A 24,460-nucleotide genomic window follows, 5' to 3' on the forward strand; every position below is an offset into this window, starting at 1 on the left:
CGTTGATAAAGTTACATGTATTATAGATTTTCTTCCTGAGACATTTTGTGCATGGAGATGGGATTGCTTAAAGTCTTGAGGATATGTTAATGCCTTAAGAATCCAAGGCTGTGCAACCCTAGAACAATATGTACTTTTAAACAGTTGTAGATGTAGTTTCCTACCATTTAGGCACATGGTATGGGACAGTCCTAATAAAAATAGAACTGTCCTGGAAAAAAAGGCCTAAAACAAGCACTGGGCATGGAGAAATCCAGAATCAGAATCATCCTGTTATTCCATTTAAACTACTGGGAGATGGCAAATGTGTGCAATGAGAAATGAGAGTTAAAAAGGAGAAAATAATTTATTTAAAATGTCATTTATATTTTTTAAAGATCAGGGCACAGAGAATCTATGGCTGTTCCAGTGTACTCCCACCGTAACTTTGGCAGGAGTGCACTGGAATGGCTAGAAACTAGTCCAGGACCCGTATGTGCTAGGTTCCGCCCTGGCACTGGTTTCCAGGATGGATTGTTATGGATGGAGCCTCTGCCCACCCCAAACAAGAGTGGGGACTCCAAATGTTGCAGTTCCTGCTCCCCAGGCCTTCACTAGGACTCTGTATATGGTCAGCTGCAGGTACGACCAGTTGATCCAGGGACAGATGTGGGAACAACCAGGGGGTTCAGGCCCCCATCTATCTAGGCCACCTCCACCAGACTTCCTGGCATTGCAGCATTGGGAAGTACCCCAGATGTCTCCTTAGCTCCTGGGCGCCTGCTAATGGTAAGGAAATAAAGGGATCTTCCCCTGACCCCACAAACTTTGGCACGGTCAGAAATGAGGTATGGGGCAGATGCCAGATATGCTGCCCCACTGATTTTTGAGACCTACAAGTTTACCTACAAAGGCTAAATTGATAAAACACTTTAGGAATGTGTGGCTTTGTGTAGTTTAAGTGTATTATCAATTCTATGTTTGGACTTAATACTTTCACTTAGCAACTCTTGATTTTGTAAATCCTTAATACATAGAATTACATAGAATTTACATCACAGAAACAGGCCATTTGGCCCGACTGGCCTGTGCTGGTGTTTATGCTCCACTCGAACCTCCTCCCACCCTACTTCATCTAATCCTATAAGCATATCCTTCTATTCCTTTTTCCCTCATGTACTTATCTCGCTTCCCCTTAAAGGCATCGATGCTATTTGTCTCAACTATTCTATATGGTAGCAAGTTCCACATTCTAACCACACTCTGGGTAAAGAAGTTTCTCCTGAATTCCTTATTAGATTTATTAGACTATCATATTTATGATCCCTAGTTTTGGACCCGTACAAGTGGAAACGTCTTCTCTACGTCTACCCGGTTTAACATCTATATCTATAGAAGGTTCTCCTCTCAGTTGCTTCTTCAAGACTAAAGAGCCCATGTTTGTCCAGCGAGTTAAGTAAAAAGTATTCAGAATTCATCATGTACACTATTGTCACCAGGAGACAAGCAATGAATGCAAGCAACCCTTGTGGTTTATATGAGCACGCACAATGTGCTTGGACAAGGGGAGTAAGAAACAGCTGATAAATAGACACAGTAGTAAAATGGGAAGAGACACATAAAATGGAACAAATGACGTCATGACTGGCAATTAGCATGGTTAGATCAGCACGAGATTTAAGAGAATAACATTTGTGTTTGTTTTTAATTTTTTCAGCAATCTAGTGCCACTTGGCTAAACAATGCCATCCAGCATTTGGCAGAAATGATTAAAATCAATGATATTGATGCATTAAAGACAGAGGTTGCTGTACTTGTTAAAAGCTACCCTTATGTAAGGTAGGTGATTGTGTAGAACTCAGTGTTTTTTTTACCAGTTTTTTCTGAGGTGATCTAACCTGGCAGCCTGCAAATTGTGAAAAAGTTGACAAACTGCTTCAAAAAACAATGCAGAACTGAAAAACAGCCCTGATTAAAGGCCTATGCCCAAAGCCATTGCTTCAAGGTGACTGAATAAATTAAATTTCATTCTATTGCATTGGAAATTAGGAATTTTATTGGTGGCTTGGAATCATCTTCTAGAAACATAGAAAATAGGAGCAAGAGTAGGCCATTCAGCCCTTCGGGCCTGCTCCGCCTTCAAATGATCATGGCTGATCGTCTAACTCTGTACCCTGTTCCCGCTTTTTCTCCATATCCCTTGATCCCTATAGCATTAAGAAATATATCTATCTTCTTCTTGAATACATCTAATGACTTGGCCTCCACAGCCTTCTGTGGTAGAGAATTCCACAGGTTCACCACCCTCTGAGTGAAGAAATTTCTCCTCATCTCAGTTCTAATGGCATACCCCGTATCCTGAGACTGTGACCCCTGGTTCTGGACTCCCCAGCCATCGGGAACATCCTCCCTGCATCTAGTCTGTCTAGTCCCGTTAGAATTTTATATGTTTCGATGAGATCACCTTTCATTCTTCTAAACTTTAGTGAATATAGGCCTAGTCGACCCAATCTCTCCTCATACGTCAGTCCTGCCATCCCAGGAATCAATCTGGTAAACCTTCGTTACACTCCCTCCATGGCAAGGACATATTTCCTCAGATAAGGAGACCAAAACTGCACACAATACTCCAGATGTGGTCTCACCAAGGCCCTGTATAACAGCAGTAAGACATCCCTGCTCCTGTACTCAAATCCTCTTGCAATGATGGCCAATATACCATTCGCCTTCCTAACTGCTTGCTGCACCTGAATGCTCGCTTTCAGCGACTGGTGTACAAGGACACCCAGGTCTCGTTGCACCTCCCCTTTTCCCAATCTATCACCATTCAGATAATAATCTGCCTTTCTGTTTTTACAAGCATAGTGGATAACCTTACATTTATCCACATTATACTGCATCTGCCATGTTCTTGCCCACTCACCCAACTTGTCTAAATCACATTGGAGCCTCTTTGCATCCTCCTCACAGCTCACATTCCACCCCAGCTTTGTGTCACCTGCAATTCTGAAATTCAGTTTGTCTTCCTGTGAAAACTGAAACACAATGACCTCATCTATGACTTACAATGGGAGTGCAGTGCGACAGGAACTTGTCATGAGTTTGGCTGCAGCAATATGCTAAATAAAAGGTTCCACTGTGCTTAAAAAAAATAAGAAGCCATAGATAAAGATTGCCTATTTTGTCTGCTTGGTCTGTACCATGGAGCCTGACCGGCTACATATATAGTTTAAATTATTGATACTAACAGATCTTGGTATTCAGATTTAGGATTTATCCATCAATGATGGAGCAGCGCTGAGAAATCTCCAGGTCTACAAACCACCTTACTAAGAAATAAAAGCAAAAGACACTGAGTTGGTTGAGCTTGTTGGGCCACATAGCTAGGATATCCCAGCCCTAGACCAATATGTGTAACTGCTTATGAGGTTTTAAGGTGCAAAGAAGGTTATCAGTACAACTGCTTTCAAAATAAGCTAACATTTGATGAACAGAAATAATAATAAATGATAACTTATTTCCATTAAAAGGTATAATTTTTCCTATTATGGAAACAAATTAGACCCTGAACCAGGTGCTTTCAAGTCACTTTGCTGTCCACAAGCTCATTCTAATCAAAAATACACACCATTAATTTCCACCTGGGTCCTCTCAATCATCTACCATAAATTCTGTAGAACATCCATGGAAATCCTGAAGAAACGGCGTAAACATTGTAAGAATCCATGCGGAAATTCGAGCCCAATGAAAAAAGACAAACGGTGGAGTCACTGAAAGTTAAGAGATGTTAACTGTTGGTTGAGCTTCTGAGAAATGGGAAAAAATGGTATTCCTTGAGAATTCAAAGAAAGAAATTTTCATTCTCCATTGAAAGGCATGGAGGAAATCAAGATGCAGTGATTTAACCATTTCGCTGCAAGACAAATGGAGGTTTTGTGCACTGAGGGTATGCAATCTGAGGAATGTAGAATAGAATCATTATCAAAAGAGTAATCTGATTGGATGAGGTACAGAGGAGGTTATTATTATGGGGAAGGAACAGAGTGGCGAATAGAGTTCTAAGGAACCCATAAGCTGATGAAAATTGAGTCAGAAAATGAGCCATCAACTGCAGTACAGAAAGAGCAATTTGAGATTAAACAAGACGGCTATTAACAAAGCTTTGGTGAAAGACCATATATGATGGTAACTGTTTAGAAGCGCATGGTGTCAGAACCAGTCAAAAACTTTGTAAAGCCCAAGGTGACCACAAAATAAATCACCGAAGTGTCCTAGAGGCACATAAAATAGGCAGGAATATCACCAATAGAATGACAATGCCAAAAATGATACTGGAAATTAATTATTAGAACTCAATGATAAGTTGAGAGTTAATAGCAGCTTCCATAACTTTAGAAATATGGTTGTAAGGATAATAGGGAGATATTTGAAAGGGTGAGAAAGATTATGGATATAGGTTGAAATGAACAAATTTCCAAGGAAAAGGAAAGGTGAACAGGGAGTAAGGGAGACTAAATAAACAACATAGGATAGGGATAAGTTTGGAGACACAAATATTTGGGGATAATGGGCACAATATAATCAGGACCAGTGATTCTATTTGAGTTCAGAGGATGGAGGATTGCTGTGTAATTTGTAAAATATTATAATTTATATTTTTAAAGGAAGGAGCACATCAGAGCCATTCTGGACATTAAAGGAAACATTTCTAAATCAGACAGACAGAGTATCTTCAATCAAATGGATGACATGATGGAACTCAATAATAACCTTTTATCATGCAACAGGTTATTTCAAGAGATAAATGTCTCTAAATCCTGGTTTAGGAAGATTGATAGTTGTATATTGTGCTGCATAGGATAATTGGAGAACAGGTGAGAAAAGCAATCAATAAGTGATAGTAACATTGTTTATAAAGGACAATTAAATCTAAATGACAACACTGAATGAGCTGCAAGCTCACTTACCATTTCGATCAAGCCTTTTAATGTTCATCTGAGTGATGATGCTAACACCAGAAAGTGTAGATATTTCAACTGATTGTTTAGGAGCCATCACAGTTTTACCTTTTTTGAAAGCCAATGATGATGGACATTGTTTCTATATGAAGCATTTTTGGTTTTTGTACTAGATATCACTAGTCTGAGAACCTTTGAATATTCAGTTTTCATGTCATGACAGCATAAAGTGTATTTTGATGCAAGTACAGTTGCTGCAATAAGACTTGTCCACCTTAAGAATTGCTTGCATCTGAGTCCCCAGTGACATCACATCTTAACAAGAAGGCACAATGACAATGGCAAAAGTTCAACAATCTTTGTGATTTTATAGGCAAGATTCAGTCCCAACAGTTGGTGAACCAAAGTGATCTGACTTATATTACACAGTTCTGTAGTCTTCACACAATTTTAATTGTGTTTTAGTGGCATGGTATTGATTATTTTTTGGGAAATGATAACATTATTTCCTGTTAATCAGTAACAGTGTGTGAACATGTTGAAATGGTAGTCTTCAGTTAAATATTCATTGCATACCAAATCTGAATATTTACTTTTTATCTACATATTTTCCTTTTAAATAGTCATATGCAGTTTGGGGATTACACTCATTGATGGCAACACCAACCAGACAAAGGAAAGTAGAGCAATGTTGGTTCAGCTAGCATAACCATGCTCGCCTATTTGCATCACACTCAAATTTATCCCAGTATCACACTACTAGCTGTCTTATATTTAAGGCATCAATATGTGAAGTGCTATGTTGAAGTTTCTTAAGCTGCATCTGAAACTTTACTAAAGCTCATTTCATTTAATGCACTCTGTGTATGGGACAATGGCTGTCATTGTAATGGCCAGAAATAATAGTTGTTTTATTTCTTGGCGTTCCTGCCTGGGAACTAGTTACTCAAAGAAATAAGTTATCTAAATTTGCTGAAAATGTTTAAATGGTTGAGATCTTGTAGATGACTGTAAAATAGAAAGCATTATTGAGCCGCATAGGATAATGAAAGTGCCTGTAAAATTAGCTCACAATGTGACATGAATATTGCAGAGATTTTATGTATGGACCCTACTACTCAGTGCTCATGTGTATTTGAGATTGTATTATATTTACATCTGAATGAATGTGTATGTTCACTAAAAGTGCTGCAAACTAAGAAGTGTTTATTAAAGTTTGTATACGTGAATTAAAAATATTAAATTGACTGAGTAATTCTTTATTCTTATGTAAGACAGAAGTATAACATACAATATTAAAGCAAAAAAAAAGTGATAAAGTACCTTGGAAGGTACTTTTACCATATTTATACACATAGGAGTATGCAATAATATAATCTGTGATGCAACGTCATTATTTCACCTTTGTTCCTACCCAATTTTATTTTTTAAATAATACCTTGAATAAAATGAAGATTCTACTGGCTATTCCAGGAACTAAGCCAATGCAAAAAAAAACACCCCACTTAGACAACTGTGATCCTTTTAAAGAGCACTGACATTACAGTTAGTTAATTCTGTCTTTTTGAGGAGGCCCAACAGTGGCTGCACTTCATGTGAAGTGCTTTAGGACATCCTGAGGTTGTGAAAGATGTTATTTAAATATAAGTTCTTTCTTTCTCTAGACACCTTTGCTTACAGGAGTATTGAGGAAAAAGGGGAAGGTGAAAGCAAAATATCCCTACGCTCAGGGCTTGTACTCTTGTTATGTCTTGTATCCCTTCTCACTTAAAGACCCCACAGGAATATGCACAATCATATCACACAATGTATCTTCCAAATGTAAGCCGTGTTGAAGGTGTCTCTTGGAGATAGTATTCTAACTAATTTTCCTTTTCTGTAATTGTGCGCTTGGAAGCGTAACCCACCAGTGGGGCAGAACAAGGCAGCACCTCACAGCATCCAGCATCATTCTCACTAACGTTTCAAAACACCATCATTGTTGCACACACCACCAGGATGTAAATCGTGAGCATTAGGTGGTAGCACTGGATGAAACAGAGTGCACAGGTCAGGAGAGGCAATTGGTGGTGCAAGAGGAGTAGCAGGAACTTGTTGGATTAATAGCCACCTGGCTGCCAGCAATGAACATCTGTACTTCCTGAAATGCAGTGGTGTGGTAAGATTAGGCAGTAGTGTCATACTTCTGTTCTCTTCAAAAGGAAAGATGAAAGTACTAGCCATGCTTAGCTGGTTGATATTTATGTGAGCAGCACATTAGCTGAGACTATAGCGCTAACATGGAATGAGCCAGAAGCATAAAAGTTGAGGGAATTGATGGTCTATTTTTCAGGTCGATGACCTTTCGTCAGAACTAGAAGAAGTTAAAGAATTAACAATTTTTAAGCAAGTACAGAGCCAGGCAAAGGACGGGGTTGGGGGGGTGGGAAATGGAGGAAGGGGAGGGAAGGAAAGAACAAAAGGGAAGGTCTCTGATAGGGTAGAGGGCAGGAGTGGTGAAATGACAAAAAGGACAATGGTGCAAGGCAAGGAGGGTGGTAATGGGACAAGTCAAGAAACAAAAGATGGGTCTAGAAGAACTGTAAATGGCAAGAGCAGAACCATTACCAGCACCTGTTGTCCAAAAAAATGGGAGCAGTGGTTATAGTCTGAAGTTATTGAAATCAATGTTGAGTCTGGAAGGTTGTAAAGTGCCTAATCGGAAGATGAGGTGCTGTTCCTCGAGCTTCCGTTGAGCTTCATTGGAACAGTGTAAAAGGCCGAGGTCAGAGTGGGAGTGGGACGGGGAATTAAAATTGCAAGCGGGCGGACTGAACTGAGGTGTTCAGCAAAGCGATCACCCAATCTCCCCCAATGTAGAGGAGACCACATTGTGAGCAGCGAATACAGTATACTAAATTGAAAGAAGTACAAGTATGTTGCTGGTGTCCCTTCAGAAAATGGCAAATCTCTGCAACTAGCGCCCTGCTGACCCAGAGCCTGTGGAGCTAGTTATCCTCAGTTATTGGCAGGTAGGTGTGCCAAGACCTGCAGATATGGTTGGCAGTATTATGGCAGGTGTGGCCAGTGCAACTTGATGTCTGTTGATCTCCCTGGCATGCCTTCTTTCTAGTGCCAATTCAGCCATCAAATACTGTCTTTGGAAACGTATCCAAACCAATTGCCATCATTAATTTTATCTGGTCTTGCTGACTGTCGCAGGATTCTGGATCTTGCCCTTGTGAACCGCTGAGCCTCCATGATTTGTGTTACATACGAATTAAGAGCAGGAGTAGGCCATTCGGCCCCTCGAGCTTGCTCTGCCATTTGATACGATCATGGCTGATCTGATTGTGACCTCAACCCTACTTTCCCTTCTACCTACTATAACCTTTGATTCCCTTGTTAATCAGGAATCTATCTAACTCAGCCTTAAAAATATTCAATGACCCTGCCTCCACCGCACTCTAGGGAAGGGAGTTCCACAGGCTCACGACATTCTGAGAGAAAAAAATTTTCCTCATCTCCGTCTTAAATGGGAGACCCCTTATTTTTAAACTGTGGCCCCGAGTTCTAGACTCTCCCACAAGGGGAAACATCCTCTCAGCCTCTACCCCTTCTAGTCCCCTCAGGATCTTATATGTTTCAATAAGATCACCTCTCATTCTTCTAAACTCCAATGTATACAGGCCCAACTTGTCCAACCTTTCCTCATAAGATAACCCCCTCATCCCAGGAATCAGTCAAGTGAACCTTCTCTGATCTGCCTCCAAAGCAATTATGCCCTTCCTTAAATGAGGAGGCCAAAACTGCACACAGTATTCTAGATGTGGTTTCACCAATGGCCTGTACAACTGTAGCAAAACATCTCTACTTTTATATTCCATTCCCCTTGCAATAAATGACAACATTCCATTTGCCTTCCTAATCACTTGCTGTACCTGCATACTAACTTTTTGTGATTCATGTACTAGGACACCCAGATCCCTCTGTACCTCAGAGTTCTGCAATCTCTCTCCATTTAAATAACATACTGCTTTTCTATTCCTCCTGCCAAAGTGGACAAGTTCACATTTTCCCACATTATTCTCCATCTGCCAAATTTTTGCCCACTCACTTAACCTTTGCAGACTCCTTGGGCCCGATATTAGCACCCACTATCGGGTGCATTCCTGGCGGGGGGGCTCCAAAAATCGGGGAATCCCGGAGTGGGTCGGGAGCCCGGCTCCAACCCTCACCCTTCCGGGTTCCCCACAGACGCGCTGATGTGCGCGCGCAGCCCCCGCATGTGGGACTCCCATAGGCAATTAAAGCCGGCGGGGTGCCACTTAACAGTATTCATTATGGTATTTCAGGTCGTTAACAGACCTGATTAAGGGACTATTTCAGGAGGGGTGGGATTTTACAAATAACTGGGACTGTTTCCCGTACTGGGGGAAACACTCCCAGTTGAAATGGACGTGTTGCAGCTATCAGCCTGTGGCAGCTGCAAAGGTCCATTTGACAGGTGGTGGGGGGAGACCCTCACTCATTGCAGGAGGCCACTCGGTCACTTTGGACAAAGTTTGGCCTCCACCACCCTCCTCCTAACAATAAAATTCACCAACTTGCACACTTACCCCGGGGTCCAGAGACATGTACCTACCTTGCGGACCCCCTCAGATGTACATCTTCCGGATGGGGGCCGCCGTAGCTGCAGTCATGACCTCCTCGGAGGGCGAACAGCATCACCAGCCTCACCAGCCTCGCCGGCCTCGCCGTCCACCTCTGACACGTGGAACTCCACAACACAGTGCTGTGACACATCCACCTGCACAGCAGGAGGGAGGGCAACCACAGAGAGAGATGCTTCGCAGAGGGCACTACCCTCTCCACAGGGTCCACAGACCGAGGCTCAGCTTCCTGGACCTCTCTGAGCAGCAGTGCTCACGGAGGCTCAGAGTCACTCGACATGTAGTCGAGGACATCTGCAGCCTCCTTCATGCAGAGCTGCTCCCGGCTGGCCCGAGCACAATCTTCTTACCTGTCGCTGTCAAAGTCACCACTGTCCTCAACAACTTCTCCTCCGCATCCTTCCAGGGTGCCACCGGGGACATCGCCGACGTCTCTCAGTCGTCTGCACAAAAGAGCCCTGCAAATGCACCTACACCCACTCTGCAGTGACACAAGGGGTGGCATCAGGTGTGGGTCTTCATAGTGATCCTCAGGAAAGGGCATTATTGCACAAACCAGACAAGATTCGCAAAGACGTGGCAGTAGTGGTGCCAATATAATATGTAATGTGAGTTGGTCAGAAATTAAATATAAGTAAAAACTATGACAAACCCTCGGACACCTCTGTGCATCCCCTTCATGGTCACAACACGTTTGCTTTACACTTCCTACTGCACATCTGTGATGCATGCCCTCTGTGGCTGCAGCAGGGGTAGTGGCAGGTTGAGTGAGGCTGACCGTGAAAGAGATGCACGAGAGGGTGAGTATGAGATAGATCCACGAGATTGTATGAGGATTGGGTTGAGTGGTAGTGGCGGGATGAGTACTGGCGAGGTGAGTAAGTGCAGGTAAGATGAGGATGAGGTTTGAGTGGGTGTGAGGGGTGATGTGACAGAGTAATGTTGGCAGTGCAGAAGGAGGTGTGGGGTGGGGGCGGTGATGTGGTAGATGGAGTGTAGGAAATGAGTAAGTGTACTCACTTTGGCAGACCTACTTAGGTCATTGCAGCGCCTCCTGCACTGTATGCAGGTGGGCGATATGTCGGTGGTGCAGGTGACCTCCTCTGCCACCTCGAGCCAGGCCTTCCTGGTGGCAGAGGCAGGCCGCTTCCTCCCGTCCGCTGGGGGGGGAAGATCTCTGTCCTCCCCCTCCTCCTCACCCCATCCAATGATACCTGGAGTGAGGCATCATTAAACTAGGAGCAGCCTTCCCCCTGGACTGCTCCATGCTGTAATTTTTCCTATTTGTTTCAGCATCAGTCAGCGGAGGACTGCCCCTTTAAATAGAGCTCCTCCAGCTGACAGACCTTACTGCCCATGCGCAGTCCGCCCGACGCGCAGATCAGCAGTGGGGAACCCGGAAGACCAGGTAAGTGGCTCCAATTAGGCTGCGATCGTGCGCGGGGCAGATTGATTTCATCGGACGCGTTACCCACGCGCCCAATAGCCCCCCCGCCACGAACCCGCAGCCCTCCTAATATCGAGCCCTTCATGTCCTCTTCACAACTTACTTTCCCACCTACCTTTGTGTCATCAGCAAATTTAGCAACCATACATTTGGTCTCTTCATCCAAGTCATTGATACAGATTGTAAATAGTTGAGGCCCAAGCACTGATCCCTGTGGCACTCCACTGGTTACATCGTGCCAACCTGAAAATGGCCCATTTATGCCTACTCTCTATTTCCTGTTAGCTAACCATCCTTTATCCATACTAATATGTTACCCCTTATACCATGAGCTCTTATTTTGTGTAGTAGCCTTTGATGTGGCACCTTGTCAAAAGCCTTCTGGAAATCCAAGTACACCACATCGACAGGATCCCCTTTATCTACGTTGCTGGTTACTTCCTCAAAGAACTCTAACAAATTAGTCAAACATGATTTCCCTTTCACAAAGCCATGTTGACACTGCCTGATTGCATTGAGATTTTCTAAGTGCCCTGCTATAACATCCTTAATAATAGATTCTAGCATTTTCCCTATGACAGATGTTAAGCTAACTGGCCTGTAGTTTCCTGCTTTCTGTCTTCCTCCTTTCTTAAATAGAGGAGTTACATTCGCTATTTTCCAATCTGGAAAATTAATAACAATGCATCTACTATCTCTGCAGCCACTTCTTTTAAGACTCTAGGATGAAGTCCATCAGGACCTGGGGACTTGTCAGCTTTAAGTTCTAATATTCTGGAAGAGTTCCTTTCATATGTCTTTTTTTTAATGTGTTCCTGTTCTGCTGACGTCTTGTATTACAGTGACTTAGTAGACAACAATGACCCCTTTTATGTGATGTCAAATAAAAATAGAAAAAAGTGCAAAAATAGATTTTAAAAAAAAATTCAAAACATTTAAAAAACTTCAAAGAAAAATATCACAATTGTAAATGATACTGTAAAAATCTGGAAAAAACAAACTAAGGCTATATTCTTTAGGCGCCTACCTTAATTAAGTTCCAAATGGGGTTTGATGATAAACAGCACGATCCTGGTGAAAAAAATCCAAGAAAGCACACCAGGTATTGGTTTAAATACTTTTATATAAATTAGTAACCCTTAATGAAGGACTTGCATGTGCAAAAACACTCAAGCACAACTGGTGAGGAACATAATAATTAGCCCTTATAGATCTCTTAATCTCCATAATCAAATATCACTGTGCCTTTTGCAATGATTTGTTAGGTTGTAAATTTAAAAAAATTCATGTTGAACAGCTGAACTTGAGTCAAGTGTGCATTTCTATGCTTGTTGAAAAAAAATCGAATGCTGATGAATAAATCCTGACTGGTAGGCATGTCCAGATAGTATCCCTGTACTATATGATCTATTAATGTACATAAGGAAAGCTCATGGATAAGCATTTTTAAGCTCCATCTGGCTCCACTTTCAGGTAAGTATATTTTAAAATCTTACTTTTTTGGTGGCGGCCTGCAGCGGTCCCTTTAAGGATTGCCTGCTAGGCCGCATGTAGACCACGTTTTCCTGAACTCAGCCAGCGCCAGCTCTGGCTGCCTCAGTGCAACCCAATTTTGCAGAGAAAGAAAGAAAGAAAGACATGCAGTTATATAGCGCCTTTCATGGCCTCAGGACATCCCAAAGCACTTAATAGCCAATGAAGTACTTTTGAAGTGAAGTCACTGTTGTACTGTAGGACAAGGGGGCCTCAAACAGGCGTTAGGCCCCTTATTTGCATATGCAAAGGCCTACCGCCTGTTTCAGGTGCAGGCCCTGGATGTCTTTTTTTGCCTATGCTAATATGGCGGGCTGTGCACTTCCGATTTGTAATGAGCGTGTGCTTCCTGCCAGCCACATTGCAGGCTTGGGAGGTCATTTAGCGCCCAAAAGACAGGCACTGCGCTATCAAATTTCTAGGCCAACATGTTCAACCAATGCAAATCAGCAATCAACAAAACCAATAGAATGTTGAATTGCATAGCCAAAACAGTAGACTACAATTCAGAGGAAGTCATAATCAAACTGTAAAATGCTTTAGTCAGACCACACCCTCAGTATTGTGTCCAGTTCCGAGGGAATGCTACAAGGCTGTCAGGGGCCCGGGCAAGGAGGCATCTGAGAAGTGATCTTAGAGGCAAATATAAAATAGTAAATGGTATGGAAAATGATAATCTGGAATTCTAGTTTAAATTAAGCCATGGGTATAGGACACGGGGGCACAGGTTCAAACTAGTAAAAAGTAACTTTATGATTAATTACAGGAAGTTCTTCACACAGAGAGTGATCAACATTTGGAATGTTTAGGTTCACATGTGACAAAGTGCCATTTGGATGAGATAGTGCCATTGATCTATGGGTCTCCACCTTCAGGAGAGCATGTGGGGCGATTTTTAAAAATTCATTCATGGGATGTGGGCGTCGCTGGCGAGGCCAGCATTTATTGCCCATTCCTAATTGCCCTTGAGAAGGTGGTGGTGAGCCGCCTTCTTGAACCACTGCAGTCCGTGTGGTGAAGGTTCTCCCCAGCGACGATGAAGGAACAGCGATATATTTCCAAGTCGGGATGGTGTGTGACTTGGAAGGGAACGTGCAGATGGTGTTGTTCCCATGTGCCTGCTGCTCTTGTCCTTCTTGGTGGTAGAAGTCGTGGGTTTGGGAGGTGCTGTCGAAGAAGCCTTGGTGAGTTGCTGCAGTGCATCCTGTGGATGGTACACACTGCGCCGGTGGTGAAGGGAGTGAATGTTTAGGGTGCTGGATGGGATGCCAATCAAGCGGGCTGCTTTGTCCTGGATGGTGTCGAGCTTCTTGAGTGTTGTTGGAGCTGCACTCATCCAGGCAAGTGGAAAGTATTCCATCACACTCCTGACTTGTGCCTTGTAGATGGTGGAAATGCTTTGGGGAGTCAGGAGGTGAGTCACTCGCCACAGAATACCCAGCCTCTGACCTGCTCTTGTAGCCACAGTATTTATATGGCTGGTCCAGTTAAGTTTCTGATCAATGGTGACCCCCAGGATGTTGACGGTGGGGGATTCGGCAATGGTAATGCCGTTGAATGTCAAGGGGAGGTGGTTAGACTCTCTCTTGTTGGAGATAGTCATTGCCTGGCAATTGTCTGGTGAGAATGTTACTTGCCACTTATCAGCCCAAGCTTGGATGTTGTCCAGATCTTGCTGCATGCGGGCACGGACTGCTTCATTATCTGAGGGGTTACGAATGGAACTGAACACTGTGCAATCATCAGCGAACATCCCCATTTCTGACCTTACGACAGAGGGAAGGTCATTGATGAAGCAGCTGAAGATGGTTGGGCCTAGGACACTGCCCTGAAGAACTCCTGCAGCAATGTCCTTGGGCTGAGATGATTGGCCTCCAACAACCACTACCATCTTCCTTTGTGCTAGGTATGACTCCAGCCACTGGAGAGTTTTCTCCCTGATTCCCATTGACTTCAATTTTACTAGGGCTTCTTGGTGCCACACTCGCTCAAATGCTGCCTTGATGTCAAGGGCAGTCACTCTCACCTCACCTCTGGAATTCAGCTCTTTTGTCCATGTTTTGACCAAGGCTGTAATGAGGTCTGGAGCAGAGTGGTCCTGGTAGAACCCAAACTGAGCATCGGTGAGCAGGTTATTGGTGAGTAAGTACCGCTTGATAGCACTGTCGACGACACCTTCCATCACTTTGCTGATGATTGAGAGTACACTGATGGGGCTGTAATTGGCTGGATTGCATTTGTCCTGCTTTTTGTGGACAGGACATACCTGGGCAATTTTCCACATTGTCGGGTAGATGCCAGAGTTGTAGCTGTACTGGAACAGGTTGGCTAGAGGCACAGCTAGTTCTGGAGCACAAGTCTTCAGCACTACAGCCGGGATGTTGTCGGGGCCCATAGCCTTTGCTGTATCCAGTGCACTCAGCCATTTCTTTATATCACGTGGAGTGAATCGAATTGGCTGAAGACTGGCTTCTGTGATGGTGGGGATATTGGGAGGAAGCAGAGATGGATCATCCACTCGGCACTTCTGGCTGAAGATGGTTGCAAACGCTTCAGCCTTGTCTTTTGTACTCACGTGCTGGACTCCGCCATCATTGAGGATGGGGATGTTTACAGAGACCTCCTCCTCCCGTTAGTTGTTTAATTATCTACCACCATTCATAACTGGATGTGGCAGGACTGCAGAACTTTAATCTGATCCATTGGTTGTGAAATTGCTTAGCTCTGTCTATAACATGTTGCTTCCGCTGTTTAGCATGCATGTAGTCCTGAGTTGTAGCTTCACCAGGTTGGCACCTCATTTTTAGGTATGCCCAGTGCTGCTCCTGGCATGCTCTTCTACACTCCTCATTGAACCATGGTTGATCCCCTGGCTTGTTGGTAATGGTAGAGTGAGGAATATGCCGGACCATGAGGTTACCGTTGGTGCTGGAATACAATTCTGCTGCTGCTGATGGCCCACAGCGCCTCATGGATGCCCAGTTTTGAGCTGCTAGATCTGTTCTGAATCTATCCCATTTCGCAAGGTGATAATGCCACACGACACGTTGGATGGTGTCCTCAGAATGAAGACGGGACTTCGTCTCCACAAAGACTGTGCGATGGTCACTCCTACCAATACTGTCCTTCACGACTCGGCCAGCTCGGTCAGCAGTGGTGCTACCGAGCCACTCTTGGTGATGGACATTGAAGTCCCCCACCCAGAGTACATTTTATGCCCTTGCTACCCTCAGTGCTCCCTCCAAGTGGTGTTCAACATGGAGGAGGACTGATTCATCAGCTGAGGGAGGGCGGTAGGTGGTAATCAGCAGGAGGTTTCCTTGCTCATGTTTGACCTGATGCCATGAGATTTCATGGGGTCCAGAGTCAATGTTGAGGACTCCCAGGGCCACTCCTTCTTGACTGTACATCACTGTACCACCACCTCTGGTGGGTTTGTTCTGCCGATGGGACAAGACATACCCAGGGATGGTGATGGAAGAGTCTGGGATGTTGGATGAAAGGTATGATTCTGTGAGTATGGCTTTGTCAGGCTGTTGCTTGACTAGCCTGTGGGACAGCTCTCCCAATTTTGGCACAAGTCCCCAGATGTTAGTGAGGAGAACTTTGCGAGCTCGACTGGGCTTAGTTTGCCTTTGTTGTGTCCGGTGCCTGGTGGTCCGATACCAGGTGGTCCGTCCGGTTTTATTCTTATTATGACTTTTTTTAGCGAGATTGTACAACTGAGTGGCTTGCTAGGCCATTTCAGAGGGCAATTAAGAATCAACCACATTGCTGTGGGTCTGGAGTCACATATAGGCCAGACCAGGTAAGGACAGCAGCTTTCGTTCCCTAAAGGACATTAGTGAACCAGATGGGTTTTTAACGACAATCCAGTAGTTTCATGGCCACCATTACTGATACTAGTATTTTAATTCCAGATTTTATTTAATTAATTTAATTTAAATTAAGCTCTGAAGTGCTGGATTGTATAAATGCAGAGATTAGACAAGCGTGTAACAAAGGCATAGTGGTCTTAATGGGAGACTTTAATCTTCACATAGATTGGGAAAAGCAGACAAGCAACTGTCAGAAAGGTAGTGAATTTCTTGAGTGTGTCCAGTATAGTTTTCTACAGCAGTATGTCCTAGAGGCAACAAGGGGGCAAGCCATACTAGATTCAGTAATGAGTAATGAACCAGATTTCGTTAACAGCTTAACTGTGCGTGAACATCTATCCAATAGCCATCGAGTTCAAGGTAATGTTTGAAAGGGAAAAAAGTGAATCAGCTGCTAAGATTCTAGACTTGGGTAAGGCCGACTTCAATGGGATGAGACAGAGACTGTCCACAGAAAACTGGGCAAATCTGTTAATGAGTAAAACGACTGATGATCAGTGGGAAATGTTTAAAGAAACATTTAACGTGATACAGAATCGGTTTATACCCCTGAGGGGCAAGAACTCTACTTGCCAAAAAAAACAGCCATGGACAACTAAAGAGGTAAGGGACAGTATAAGACATAAGGAAAGGGCATACAAAAAGGCAAAAAATGGCACAGATCCTGTCGAATGGGAAAGATACAAAGATCAACAAAGGGTCACAAAACAGATAGTAAGAGCTACAAAAAGAGAGTATGAAAAGAAACTTGCAAGGGATATCAAAACCAATACAAAGAACTTTTATAGTTATATTAGGAAAAAGAGGGTGGTCAGGAGCAGTGTTGGCCTCTTAAATACTGAAAGTGGGGATAGTGTGATTGACAATGGGGAAATGGTGGACATGTTGAATAATTACTTTGCGTCAGTATTTACAGTAGAAAAAGAGGATAGCATGCCGGAAATCCCAAGAAAACTAATATTGAATCGGGGACAGGGACTTGATAAAATTAATATAAGTAAAGCAACGGTAATGAAGAAAATAATAGCACTAAAGAGTGACAAATCCCCAGGACCAGATGGTTTCCATCCCAGGGTTTTAAAGGAAGTAGGTGAGCACATTGCAGATGCCCTAATCTTTCAAAGTTCTCTAGATTCAGGAACTGTCCCTCCAGATTGGAAAATTGCACATGTCACTCCGCTTTTTAAGAAAGGAGAGAAGGAAACCAGGGAATTATAGACCAGTTAGCCTAACTTCTGTTGTGGGGGAATTGCTGGAGTCTATGATTAAGGATAGGGTGACTGAACACCTCGAGAATTTTCAGTTAATCAGAGAGAGCCAGCATGGATTTGTGAAAGGTAGGTCGTGCCTGACAAACCTGATTGAATTTTTTGAAGAGGTGACTAAAGTAGTGGACAAGGGAATGTCAATGGATGTTATTTATATGGACTTCCAGAAGGCATTTGATGAGATCCCACATAAGACACTGTTAGCTAAGATAGAAACCCATGGATTGGAGGGAAAAGTATGGACTTGGTTAGGAAGTTGGCTGAGCGAAAGGCGACAGAGAGTAGGGATAATGGGTAGGTACTCACATTGGCAGGATGTGACTAGTGGAGTCCCGCAGGGATCTGTCTTGGGGGTCTCAATTATTCACAATATTTATTAACGACTTAGATGAAGGCATAGAAAGTCTCATATCTAAGTTTGCCAATGACACAAAGATTGGTGGCATTGTAAGCAGTGTAGATGAGAACATAAAATTACAAAGGGATAGATTAGGTGAACTGTGGCAAATGGAATTCAATGTAGACAAAGGTGAGGTCATCCACTTTGGATCAAAAAAGGATAGAACGGGATACTTTCTAAATGGTAAAAAGTTAAAAACAGTGGATGTCCAAAGGGACTTAGGGGTTCAGGTACATAGATCATTGAAGTGCCATGAACAGGTGCAGAAAATAATCAATAAGGCTAATGGAATGCTGGCCTTTATATCTAGAGGACTGGAGAACAAGGGGGCAGAAGTTATGCTGCAGCTATACAAAACCCTGGTTTAACCGCACCTGGAGTACTATGAACAGTTCTGGGCACTGCACCTTCGGAAGGACATATTGGCTTTGGAGGGAGTGCAGCGTAGGTTTACTAGAATGATACCCGGACTTCAAGGGGTAAGTTACGTGGAGAGATTATGCAAATTGGGGTTGTACTCTCTGGAGTTTAGAAGGTTAAAGGGTGATCTGATCAAAGTTTATAAGATATTAAGGGGAACAGATAGGGTGGATAGATAGAAACTATTTCCGATGGTTGGGGATTCTAGGAGTAGGGGGCACAGTCTAAAAATTAGAGCCAGACCTTTCAGGAGTGAGATTAGAAAACATTCCTGCACACAAAGGGTGGTAGAAGTTTAGCACTCTCTTCTGCAAACATCAATTGATGCTAGCTCAATTTAAATCAGAGATAGATAGCTTTTTGGCAACCACAGGTATGAAAGGATATGGGCCAAAGGCAGGTATATGGAGTTAGATCACAGATCAGCCATGATCTTATCAAATGACAGAGCAGGCTCAAGGGGCTGAATGACCGACTTCTATTCCTATATTCTCCAGCTGCTGTGGTAGGATTTGAACTCATGACTCCAGATTGCTAGTCTAATAACATAACCACTATGCTACCGTACCCTTAATGAATGATTGAATGAATTTATTACTAATCAGTTGGCAAATAATAGTTACTTTTCAACCACTGTCAACAAGTACAGTTTTTTCACTAAGATATGCTTGTCTTTGGCTCAGAAACCTCCCTCCTGAGTACTAAAGACTACTCTTGTTCAAAAGGGGCAACAATCTTTACTTAATTTTTGTCACTTGTAACTGTTTATCTGTTTTTGGGGGGCTGCAGAGGTGTAATAGATATACCTTAATGCTTTTCCACATCAATATCTGTTGAGAAGCAGGATTGTCAGTTATAGAAGTATTTAACAATATTGCTTGATTTATTTTCAGGGGAAATCATGGAAGGAAATAATGTTCGCTAAACAAGGGGACTAACAGGAAGGATGAAATTTTAACATTTGGTCAGTTGCGATGCAACACTCCACCGTTCATCCCCCCCAGCCCTGTTCATCCCCCACCTCCGTGCCGACAGCTAAGAGGCCGAGGCTATTTCGAGGCCCATGCCACATTTAAATACCACCGGAGAGCGGTAGTGCAAAATGGATTGGGACCGGCTCAATATCGGGCGGCCCAGAGACCACACAGCCAGCAGCAACTTAATCCTCGGAAGGGGCGATGTCCAAGGCAGCAGAGCACTCCTTCTACTCCTGGTTCCCCCAACAATAAAACTTACCTTTTTGGGTGCTGTATCCCAGTAAAATCAGTGTACAATCCACTCAGTTATGTCCTCGAATAGCAATCGGGGTTCCACGTATGTCACAGGACCCCTATTTGCATATTATAAGGACCTGCTGGCTAAAACAGGTGAGTGTTTTGGTTGCCCAGTGATAGACCTTTAAAAATGGTGGCAGCCGAAGTGTCGTCCTTAACGGGGTAGTAACCCATTTTCAGGCTGTTATTTCCTTGTTGACGCCAATTTGGCCAAGTTAAATTCGGCCCTGAGCCATGGGAGCAAAGTCTGTGAATTAGAATTGCCTGAGTATTTCTAATTAATCTACTGTTTACAGCTGCAACATTAAGATTCCCGGCTTACAAAGTGGAGTGCCCAAACGCAGCTAAAGTTTTGCCTTGGATTCCATTCCAAGGCAATAGTTATCTTTTTGAACTGGTTTTATACAATTCTTCAAGCTTAACAACGGAAGAAGCTAAAGAAGTTTGCAGAAACCAGGGTAAGACATTCCACCCTGAAAAACCTAGCATAAAATCGAATACATTATTCATGTTGGTGTAAATTTGAGCTCATACAGGGGTACAGCTTATGTACTATGCTTTACAGCATGTTTAAAGTGGCAGCAAAATCACAACAAGCGTTTGAATCATTCAGCAGTTCTAGATCATGATTACATTTTTCTAATGTATTACATATTTTTGATGTACTTTTCCAGCTGTAAGATAATTAGATTTATGCTATGGTAAACAGTTATAACCCAATTTACTTAGTAGCAGTAAAACTGCTCTTTCACCTTATGTCCTTTCAGATGTTTTCATGCTAAGGAAGTATAATGCTAAATATCCTATATATAGTCTCATGCCCTTCCTTATGTCAGTCACATAACAATAAAAGCTATTTATTTGAAACATTTATTATCTGTCAAACATCCATTTGTCTATAGTACATTAAAAGTTTTGCAAAAGTATACACTTCCTGTAAAGTAACAGTTGCTTCCTTTAACACTTTACTATCCTATCTGTCACAATAGAACTTACCTGTTTTAATTACTCCTGACTGAGCCTCCCATGGTTCAGCATCAAGGTAGCGCTGTTGCTCACATACTTATGAAACCTCCCCAAGTAGTAAAATACATTTTAGAGCTTCAAGATCTGGCCTGTTCTCTGTTTCCTCCATGCTGTTGCCTACCCACTTCTGCGGCCCTGTTGCCCCACTTTGCAAATCAATTTTCACCTGCTGCAACTTCGAACCTGACCGCTAGCTTCTGCAATGGCTACCCGCCACAACCTGAATCAACCTCCCTACCATAATCCGACCTGACCTCCCCCACCGTGACTGCTGAGGCTATTCTGTCATGTGTGCCTGTCATGGTTTTCCGTCACAATTCAACTTACCTATTTATTTTTCTTGCCTCTGATTGAATCCCCCAACCTTGTTCCACAAGCTTGGTGGTGATATTGCATACTTACATTTTGGACTTCCCAGCTCAGTCTCCAGGAAAGGTGTTTTAGAGCTGGTAAAATCAAGCCTATGACCTGAACCTACCTGCTTTGTCTCCACTGCCACCTCTCAAGGCTGCTACACCCTCTCTAACACAACCAAGCCCTGACTGAACGCAGCCTGAGGATTTCAGCACAATCTATTTTAAATTATACAGGTTTCCCCAGATTATTGTTAGGAAACCTTTTTTATACTTCTGGGAAGTGAAGGGAATTAAATTTCTTTTACTTCGGCCTGTGTACAAGCTTCTGGAAAGGATATGGAGGGATGGTCTACTGCTGAAAATGTCTAGTATAGTATGCTGCAAACCAACATGGCGCTTACTAACAGCCATTCTCAACAAACATAAGATCCATGTTCATCTCATGTAGCAGATCAACAAACCTCAACTACCGAATTATGGGCTCCCACAGGGCTCAGTCTTTGCACCATCAGTGATATTCTGCCGACCTAGTCAAGGAAATTTGGATATGCAGATGACCTTGCGATAGCCAGCCAAGTGAGAACTCTTGCCCAAGCGGAACTCAGACTTGCAGAAGACTTCAAAATACTTGAGGGCTATTATAAGCTGTGGCATCTTTGTCCAAATGCTCAGAAAATGTTTGTCCCTGCACTTTATTTGAAAAACAGGCATGCAAAGAAGCACCCAAGTGCTCCCTTCTGTGGTACTGAACTCATGCACGGCAACTTACCAAATTACCTTGGAGTGGTTCTGAATCGTAGTCTCACATACCACTAACTGCAGCCAATATAAAGACTAGGATCTACTTAATCCACAAATTAACTGGGACCAGCTGGGGAGCAGATGCTCACACCCTTTGGTCAGCCATTTTGGCCCTTGTTTACTCAATAGCTGAATATTGCGCTCCAGCATGGGCAGAAAGTGCATATACAAACCTTGTTGACGTGAAACTGAACTATGAGATTCATGATAGTTGGCTCCCTGTCCATCACATACCTTGCCACCACTTCTCAGAAGAGAAGCAACAATAATCAAAGAATACAACCAGGCAAACTCAGATCTGCCTATTAATGAACATCTTCAGAAGCTCCCGAGATGGCACCTTAAGTCCAGGAACCTCTTCTTGTTAGCAGCCAAAACTCTGGAAACATCGGAACACTCACCTAAAGATAAGTGGCGGAGGATGTGGGAAACCAGCGGGATCAAGAATCAGGATTTGATCATGGACCCAATGTCAATATCGCTCAAGTAGAGCCCAACTCCCAGGCCTTCAAGCAGTCAACAAATACAGTATAAGGATCAGAAGGGATCAATCATGTTAATTGGTATATTCCACAGACCACCTAATAATGGAAGGGAAGTGGAGGATGAAATATGTAGACAAATCTATGAATTGAGTAAAATACATTAAATAATAATCATGGGAGATTTCAACTACCCCCAAATAAACTGGCAAGAAGAGGTCAGGAAAGGAGAAACTGGAATGCAATTTTTACAGTGTGTACATGACTCCTTTCTTACCCAGTCTGTGAGAAACGCAACAAGAGAGGAATCACTGCTGGATCTAGTAATGGGAAATGAACCTTATTATGTTATGATTGCTACTGCATGTAGACAATAGCAATCATAACATAATGAGGTTTAAAATAATAATTGAGAAAGACATAAGTAAGACAAAGACCAAAGAACAAAGTAATAGATTGGAAAAAAAACTAATTTTTGAGGGGATGAAAATGGAACTAGGACAGGTAAACTGGAAAAGAAGCTTGACAGACAAAGAAATAGAACAGCCGTGGGTAATATTTAAAATGGTGATCAATAGAGTTCAGGAGAAATATATTCCTCTAAAAAGCAAGAACAAACTAGCCAATAATGAACCACCATGGATGAATAAAGGGTAAAATTGAAACTAAAGAAAAAGGCAGACTCTATGTACATGGACAATAAAATAGTAAAATATTCTACAGACACTTAAATAATAAAAGAAAAATCAGAATAGGGATAGGGCCACTAAGGAATGCACAAGATAAACTCACAGCGAAATGGCAGAAATATTGAATATTTACTTTGCCTCTGTATTTACCAGGGAGACTAATAAGGTGGGCAGGACATTAGAAGAAGAGATTGAAAAAGATATTAAAACATTTAAGATAAAAAGTGGGGAGGTAATTGATAAACTAATCAAACCTCTGGTCCAGATGATTTGCATCTGCGAATACTAAAAGAAGTTAGGAAAGAGAGAGCAGAGGCACTATTACAAATATATAAAAATTCATTAGAAAAGGGAATAGTGCCAGAGGACTGGTGGACAGCTAATGTTATTCCTATATGTAAAAGGGAAATGGAACAATTTCAGGGAACTACAGGGCTTAATGTCGGTGGTAGGAAATATAATGGAATCTTTATTCAAAGATGTAATAGAAAGATATCTAGAAAATGAAAATATAATAAAGAATAGTCAGCACGGATTTCAGAAGGGAAAGTCATGTTTGTCCAACCTTATTGAATTCTTTGAAGTAACAGAAAGAGTAGACAAGGATAATGTATTAGATGTAATATATTTGGATTTTTAGCAGGCCTTCGATAAGGTATCGCATTGTAGGCTCATGGCTAAGGTCAGAGCCTGTGAAGTCAGCGGACAGGTAGCAGAATGTAGCCAGTTGGCTGTAAAACAGAAAACAAAGAGTAGGGGTTAAGGGTAGTTACTCAGACAGGCAATAGGTGGGAAGTGGCGTTCCACAGGGATCGGTGCTGGGACCACAGTTGTTCACAATTTACATAAACGATTTGGATTCAGGAATTGGAAGTACAATTTTAAAATTTGCGGACGACACCAAATTAGGGGCTATAGTTAAAACAAAGGAAGATTATGTCAAAATGGAAGAAGACATTAATAAACTTGCAGAATGGGCCTGTAATTGGCAAATGAATTTCAATATGGATAAGTGTGAGGTGGTGCCTTTTGGTAAGAAAAATCAGGAGACCACATACTGCTTGGATAATAAGAGTCTAAACTGGATAGAGGAGCAAATGGATCTTGGGATACAGATACACAAATCACTAAAAGTAGCGATGCAGGTTAATAAGGCCAGAAAAAAGACAAATCAAACACTAGGGTGCATTTCTAAAGGGATAGAATGGAAAAGCAGAGAAGTTATGTTAAACTTGTATAGAACCTTGGTTAGACCACAGTTGGAATATTGTGCACAGTTCTGATCTCCATATATTGT

The 24,460-nt window shown here is 42.6% G+C and overlaps 1 protein-coding gene and 1 long non-coding RNA gene across 2 annotated transcripts in view; both read left to right on the forward strand.

Annotated features, from left to right (window-relative positions):
• LOC137326150 (exocyst complex component 3-like protein 2) overlaps positions 1–6,158 on the forward strand; it is a 37,943-nt gene extending 31,785 nt beyond the window's left edge. The window contains exons 10-11 of the mRNA XM_067991021.1: positions 1,697–1,818; positions 4,644–6,158. Coding sequence (XP_067847122.1) covers positions 1,697–1,818; positions 4,644–4,842 — 321 coding nt within the window. The 3' untranslated portion in view covers positions 4,843–6,158. The remainder of the gene's footprint in view (positions 1–1,696; positions 1,819–4,643) is intronic.
• Positions 6,159–16,964: 10,806 nt separating this feature from the next.
• LOC137326152 (uncharacterized) overlaps positions 16,965–24,460 on the forward strand; it is a 73,401-nt gene continuing 65,905 nt past the window's right edge. Inside the window, exons 1-2 of the long non-coding RNA XR_010964125.1 lie at positions 16,965–17,050; positions 19,429–20,267. This is a non-coding gene — a long non-coding RNA (uncharacterized lncRNA). The remainder of the gene's footprint in view (positions 17,051–19,428; positions 20,268–24,460) is intronic.

Source organism: Heptranchias perlo, chromosome 10, assembly GCF_035084215.1.
Source record: "Heptranchias perlo isolate sHepPer1 chromosome 10, sHepPer1.hap1, whole genome shotgun sequence".
Taxonomy (NCBI): domain Eukaryota; kingdom Metazoa; phylum Chordata; class Chondrichthyes; order Hexanchiformes; family Hexanchidae; genus Heptranchias; species Heptranchias perlo.